General features: G+C 38.3%; 1 protein-coding gene across 1 annotated transcript; it reads left to right on the top strand.

The window, feature by feature from the left end:
- The first annotated feature begins 1,193 nt into the window (after window positions 1–1,193).
- Window positions 1,194–6,367, top strand: LOC139288250 (interleukin-18 receptor 1-like). The gene is made up of 10 exons (XM_070909525.1): window positions 1,194–1,254; window positions 3,023–3,266; window positions 3,948–4,131; window positions 4,380–4,524; window positions 4,619–4,684; window positions 4,771–4,894; window positions 5,032–5,177; window positions 5,497–5,640; window positions 5,753–5,905; window positions 5,984–6,367. Exons 1-10 carry the CDS (start codon window positions 1,200–1,202, stop codon window positions 6,352–6,354), a joined length of 1,632 nt encoding a protein of 543 aa, XP_070765626.1. The 5' UTR covers window positions 1,194–1,199; the 3' UTR covers window positions 6,355–6,367.
- Window positions 6,368–7,209: the final 842 nt, after the last annotated feature.

The following is a 7,209-nucleotide window of genomic DNA, read 5'->3' on the forward strand; positions in this document are numbered from 1 at the left end:
TAAAAACATTAATTTTAGCCGCTTTAATGCTGCTGGTGGTGTGTGTGTTTGTGTGGTTATGGCTGATGTTCCAGGTTATGTAATGCTGCAATGTTATAAACTACTATTTATAAATAAATCTGTCTCTCATAAGTCCCCTGTTTGAAGTGCAATACTGTATAACTAGACTACATTAAAGCAGCAGTTTTGGCTTGTCACACCTTCAATGCCTACTTGCAAGCCCTCGTCAGTGGTATCTTTTAACTTGTATATTTTGCTGATATTACTTCTGTACTTTTGCTTGAGCCATATTCTGAATGCAGGACTTATACGCGTAATGGAGTATTTTTCATTGTGGTATTGCTACTTTTACTTAAGTAAAAGGTATCAGTACTTCTTCCACCACTGATGTGTGCGAAGGAATTCTAAAACTAACTTCTTTCTGATTCACTTTGCCATAAGATTCATCCTCATTTCTTTTTTTTATCGGTGCAGCTATTTTTGTCTAGCTTCTCCTCTTCTTTTATTCATTCACCCTGCTCTCTTTGTCTTTTATGCATTCTTCATAAGTGTCCCTTGTTGGTCACACGTGCAGCTCAGTGGCCTGACCTGCTTTAAACTCAGAGACTGGACTTGATTCTTAGCCAGAAGGAAGATTAGTCGTTTAGTCATTGTGAACTTGTTCCATATGTCCAACTTCTGAGAAGGTCCCCAGTCCTGCCAGGTGGACTCCCTATGTCAAGGGACAAATTAGTAACTGTCATTGTTTCCTTTGGTTAGCTGAAACTGCTCTTATACACCCGCGCAGGGCACGCAACAATGCGGGTTTCCCTGTCAGTTTCCAGAGCCTCTGTCACTGCGGATGACACGAAACTACAACAAAGGAGGCTGAAGGAGTTCAAGTTTCTTTTTTAATCATTTATCATGGAGGGAAAAGATCGATATCACGGAAGATATTTAAAAATCATCAGTCCAGAAATACGTAATAATAATAATTATTATTATAGAAATATTTTCTCAGTGGGAGATTCAGGGGGTGTTAACATCGCAGTGACAACACAACGCTCTACCGTAAGTTTCACTCTTCGTCATCACACAATCTGACAAGATTGGGGAAATGTTCCACTGTAATTCAGCGGAACTGCATCTGAGAATTATTCGGCCAGAGTAAGTTTTTGACGACACTCCTGAATGTTTGCTGTGCGGGGCTGCAGGTTGTCATGATGGTGAAAGTACTTCTCGTCCCTCTGTCTGTCCTCCTTGTATCATTGACAGGTAAGCAAATGCTCTTAGTGGCGTTTTAAGGGTGAGAATTCATAGATCTGATTTCATAAAAAGATAAACACAGAATGCACTTCCCTGTGCACAAAGCCAGAAAAATAGAGGAAGAAGAAAAAGAAGGAAACCGAAGGGAACCAAAAGAAACACAGATCCAACAGGTGACATGGACATCCGAAAACATTAGAATGAAATACATAATCAACTATAGATTGCATGTAACACAGCATTATGTGTTCCCAGTGGTGGAAGAAGGACTCCGATCTTTTACTTACAATAATATGTAATAGTAATAATCTGCAGCGAATAAAGGTTCTGCATTCAAAGTAACACATAGGTATCAGCATAATAATATAATTATTGATGCATTAATGTCACTTTAATGTTGCAGCTGATTTTAATTACTTTATCCAGTTAACTGCTGGGCAGCTTGTGAATGTCCCCCTGGGGGATCAATGAAGTCTTATCTCAGCCAATATAGATCTGCATAGTAACTAAAGTTAACAAATAAATGTAGTGGAGTAAAAAGTACAATATTTGCCTCTGAAATGTAGTGGAGTACACGTATAAAATAGCATAAAGTGGAAATATTTAATTGTGCTTAAACAGAGTACACAGGGTAAAACCACTGAATGTTAATTTGTCTTAATTCAAATTATAATAACAGCACAGACTGTTACATATACGTTACATTGTATTACATATACTAACATTTGAAATAGATTAGCACATCTCTGTAATGCGCTGACCAGTGCTGACTTGACCCATTTTCCGTGAAATCACAAGACTTGTAGACTCCAACGAATTAGGATGTGGTTAAGAACCCCCACTGTGCTTTCATAACAGTTGCATCTGCCAAACCCATGCTGTTTCACAAATGACCCTGTAAGAGCTACACTACCACCAATCTCAGCGAGCGTTATCGAAATGTAACTTCTTCTCCTAATTGAAGGAATTCTCTGATCGGTTGACAGCAGTAAATTGTTTATTAAAATACATTTGGATTACAGATTAAAACACTTTCAGTCCCAGGCAAAAAAAACTTTTGTTGTCCTACTTCCAGTCCAGTACTTCCTGTGCCTCTGAATGTTTCTTATTAGCTTGAAATATATGCTGTATAATTATATGTATAAATATATGCTGTATAAATATATGCTATATAATACATCCAGCTCATCAATGTAATCTGAGAGTTTTAGTGGAATTGACAGGAACAATGGGATTATAATCGGCCTCATAACCAACAAATAATGCAGGCAAAACTTGCCTACTAGTGCAAATATAAAGATTCACTCAAAGTAACTTTTACTCAGGTTTTACTCAAATCATGTCAATCAAGTCATTAACCTTTCTGACTTCAAATGGGTCAAAGGTCAACACTTGAATACTTCACATTAAAATAACATTGGCGACTATTTGGGGAACTCTTTGAAGCCTCTTCCCTCATTACAGAGAATGTGACACAACCAAACTTTGATGGATCTCCACAACAACATGCAAAGAGGGTGTTACAACAAGTATCTGACTCATTTTGCTCATAAGGACCATGGCTATTGATATATTGATTGACAGCACGATAGACCAATCAGGTTGTGTGCACTTGAACAGAGGGCGGGACGCTGGCTCTCCACTGGTTCAGCTACATTTCTGTGTGATACAATGCAATAATGATGTTTTTGACATTCGGTTCCAGCTACCCACAAGCCAGTTCATGTTACAGTTTCACACACTTAAATGAACTAAAATGTGTGACACCTATCCGCAGGTGTGTGTTCCCTGAGAACCAGACAGATATATGTCAATGCAGGTGAGATGGTGGCGCTGCAGTGCCCCCTTAGAGGTCATGGTGATGCCAAACGGATCTGGACCAGTTACACCACCAAGGAGATGGATCTGACCAACATGTCATCAGCTGAGCTGAGGCAGAATGGTGTGCTGGTTCATGAGAGGAACCTTGTGATTCTCAGTACTTCTGTAAACCATCAGGGGAATTACTCGTGCTCTCTGGGGTAAAGTTCAGTCAGTCCTGCAATGATCCTGACTTTGTTTTATATCCTAATATCTTAAAATTACATGTAGGCTTCCATATTTCAGTTTGACACTGCAGAAGAATGTACTTGTGTGGCATGAGTTGCATGAGTTTTGTATGCATTTGTCATCCAGACAAGTAATCCAGATAGTATTGCTATTTGGTGCTTTGGAGATGTCTGCAGTAGACATCCACTCTTTGGCTATTTGTGACACTCTTTGTCTGTCGACATGCAGAGGGACACATTCAAGTACATGGACGTACAGTGAATACATAAAGTTTTGTTTTTATCAGCCGAGCAGTGATGCTTTGTGAGATTACAGTACTGGATGGCTAGCTGGTAATGTCAGGCAATAGCCCGATCCCATGTTGCATATCAGTGGTTTCTTCAAATGCGTCTTTTGCCTTAAGTTGGAGAATGTGAAACTGTTCATTGGCAATTATCTTGAGTAACTGTGTCATGAATTCTGGAAATAATTTTTATTTTTATAAATTTAACTTCTGGACATCTACAGATGTTGTCAAATGATACTAAAATGATACTAAATTTGTATTTTGGACACGGATCCTTCTTTACTTTCACACGGATGCTTCTTTACTTTCATACTCATAGTCAGTGGCTGTAACCTTCATATGAACTTTTTCTTTAATGACATGACAGGAATGCCAGCAGCCAGTCCTGGTTCAGGCTGACGGTATACACAACACAGAGAGAGTATGAAGAGAGGACCAAGTATCCTGTGACATGTTACACGCAGGAGTCCTGCACATTGCATTGCCCTGATGTAAATATGCCTGCTGTAAATACCCCTGATATTACCAGCAGCGGCATTATATGGAACAAGGTATTTAAACACAGCAGGTTTGTGTGAATGAGATTTGGTTATATGATAAGAAGCTAGGAAGGTGTGGTCAGGTGATCCTTCTGGTGGGGACTTCTGACTGCATGTTTTAACCCATTTGGTTTACAAATCTCTATATATTTTTTTATACATAGTGCCTTTAGTTTTGGGGGAATTTAGATTGTTTTCCCACATTTAAGGCAGGTTTTCACCTCATGCTTTAAAATTCAACTTAATTTTCCATCTTGTAGGAGGGTGAATCATTGCCAAGAGACAGTCACTTCTCGAGCGCGGAGGAGAACGACCACGGTGTCTACACCTGTACCAGGTCTTACCTGTATCATGGTCAAATATATAACATGACCTTTACAGTGGAGCTTGATGTCCGACCAAAGGGTAAAAAAACACTTTTTGGATATGTTTATCCTCATAGAAGTTCATATGTTTAAAAAAAAGAAGATGTAAAGTGTTTTCTCCTTTTTTTGCACAGCAGAATCTGAGAAATCATCAGTGATCATTTCACCACGCAATTTTGAGAAATGTCACGTAGATTTGGGTGAGTACTTTGGATACTCATGTAATCATTTACTACAATCTCTAAATGACTACTTTTAAATCTTGTGTAAACTCTGCTTTTTCTAGGCTCAACAGTGGTGATTGATTGTAAAGCTGTTTTGTATTCCGACTTTGATGAGGTCTTCTGGTTAAGTGGAAACTCGTTTGTGGGAACGAACAACAACTTACCAGTTTTCTACAATTATACAAAGTAAACACTTCATGCAGATGTACCAGCTCTTACAACAAAATTTGGAAGTACAGATGTGACACATGGCCACATAAACACTCAACACACACATAAAACATAAACTTTCTTAATCCTTCGCCATTTCCTTTCCTTTCCAGGGAAAAGAATACTGAAGAGATAAAGATGACAGCATCTCTAGTCTTCAAACAAGTGTCAGAAAAGGATCTATCAGAAAATTACACCTGTAAACTAGACACTGACCACCAATACTCAAGCTTTGTCACTATCATCTTGGTCCGAAAACGTACGTAAGATGGATGGATAGATCTCATGTTCAATACCTTGCCTTAAATTTCCAACTTGGTCAATCATCTTGCCTAGTTGTACTTTGTCTGTGTTCTGTTCATTAATTTTGGAGTAATCAATAAAAAAGGTCAGAAATCCTGGAAATAATTATTTTTGTCTATCAATTAGTCGATTAACTTATCATTTCAGTATTATATTTGAGCCAGCTTTCATTCACGCACTCAAGTGACTGTTGTCTTTCAGTATGCTGCCATTAATGAGTGTTTGAATTGCTATATAATACATTTATTCGCTAATATTCCGTAATCTCCCTGCAGCTCGCCCTTCTTATGTCTCCCTGGCTGTCGGTATTGTCTGCATGATGGCGGTGATGGTTGTGTCAGTAGTTATTTATGTGAAGTTCAAAATTGACATCATTCTTTTCCTAAGAGACACTCTTGGCTGCCACAGAAGCACATCAGGTAGTAGTCATATTTTTTGTTTCACTCTTTTTTTTCACATATTTGTGCTTTTTTTGGACAGTGAACAATGTGACAGTAGTGACAAAGCTGTCATTTGTTGTTATGTGCTTAGATGGAAAAAGCTATGATGCCTTTTTGATGTGTTACAAGAGCGACACAGATGCAGGACTGAATGCTTATGACAGAAACTGGCTGAATAGTGTTTTGGAGGATCGGTTTGGTTACAGTCTCTGTCTTTATGACCGCGACGTCTTACCAGGAAACAGTACGTATTTAAGATATCTACCTAAAAATCTTCCTAAAACTCAGAATAAATGAATGTATAATCTGAACTCTCTCGCAGCTGTGGCAGAGGCAGTGTTAGACTGCATAGAGCGGAGCCGGACGGTGGTTTTGGTTCCCACCTCCCCAGATCCTGGTCCAGGGTCTGGCCTGCTGAGTGCCATCCACGCAGCCCTTGTGGAGCGGCAGACTCGCTTGGTTTTCATCAAAACGGAGACAACAGAGGAGTCAAAATCAGGTTCATTGCCAGAGGCTCTACAGCTTCTTGCCAAGGCTGGAGAGTGTGTCACCTGGAGGGGCTTACGCTCAATGCCGCCCTCCTCCTCCTTCTGGAAGCAGCTACGTTATTACCTGCCTGCCCCGCAGCATGCACCGAAAATAAAGCTTTTACCTCAGACCGTCAAGGGTGTTACTTCATGGGAAAATGTTTAGCCAAGTCAGAATGAATAGCCTGTATCATACCTGTTTTCAGCGCATGACTTCATATATGTATACTACAAATACAGTACATTGAAAAAAATTAATTTTTGGCAAAGACATTTATTGGTCATCAACAGCATTTATTCTATTTATGATACAGAATTGATAATGAACTTAATTTAACATTTAACTTTAGTGTCTTAATTTGTCTATATAACATCTTGTATTCCTGAATAGAAGTAAAACTCCTGCATTCATAATTTCAACTTTTTGTAGTAAAAGTATTGTTGGAAGTATTATGCAGAATGGCCCATTTTAGAATAACGTAATGTTGTAATTATATTATTGGATTATTGATGCATTAATGTGTTCATCACTTTAATGTTGCAGCTGGTAAAGGTGGAGCTGATCTTAACTACTTTATAAATGTGTTATCTTAATCAATAAACAATATGTCATCATTTATTTGTTGATTATATTTTGTATTATGAATCTGAATCTGAAGTCAGATAAATGTGTAAAAAGTTAAATATTTCCCTCTGAACTGTCGTCGACTACAAGTATTAAGTAGCAGAAAATGGAAATAGTCAAGTAAGTAGTAGTTAAGTACAATACTTGAGTAAATGTACTTTCCACCACACTAGCATGACAGCTGAGATAAGAATCAGCTGCAAAGACGTGTAATGTAAGTAGGAATGTGATGTAAAAATGCTTCCTGTTATTACATCCACCTTTATACTGTTACTACTGACATATACAAAATTATCCAACTTGTGTATACTCATTACAGTTGAATTGTTGTTTTAACAGTGGATCGTGAATTCCAGTCCCTGTTTTACATTTAAAGGGTGTAACTAGATTTTCTGT

The sequence above is a fragment of the Enoplosus armatus genome, chromosome 1 (assembly GCF_043641665.1).
Source record: "Enoplosus armatus isolate fEnoArm2 chromosome 1, fEnoArm2.hap1, whole genome shotgun sequence".
In the NCBI taxonomy this organism is placed as follows: Eukaryota; Metazoa; Chordata; class Actinopteri; order Centrarchiformes; family Enoplosidae; genus Enoplosus; species Enoplosus armatus.

Excerpts from the sequence above, each read along its gene's own strand:
- LOC139288250 (XM_070909525.1), top strand. The coding sequence starts at position 1,200 with ATGATGGTGAAAGTACTTCTCGTCCCTCTGTCTGTCCTCCTTGTATCA. Across the intron at positions 1,255-3,022 it reads CCTCCTTGTATCATTGACAG|GTGTGTGTTCCCTGAGAACC; the intron begins GTAAGCAAATGC and ends ACCTATCCGCAG. Across the intron at positions 4,525-4,618 it reads GCTTGATGTCCGACCAAAGG|CAGAATCTGAGAAATCATCA; the intron begins GTAAAAAAACAC and ends TTTTTTGCACAG.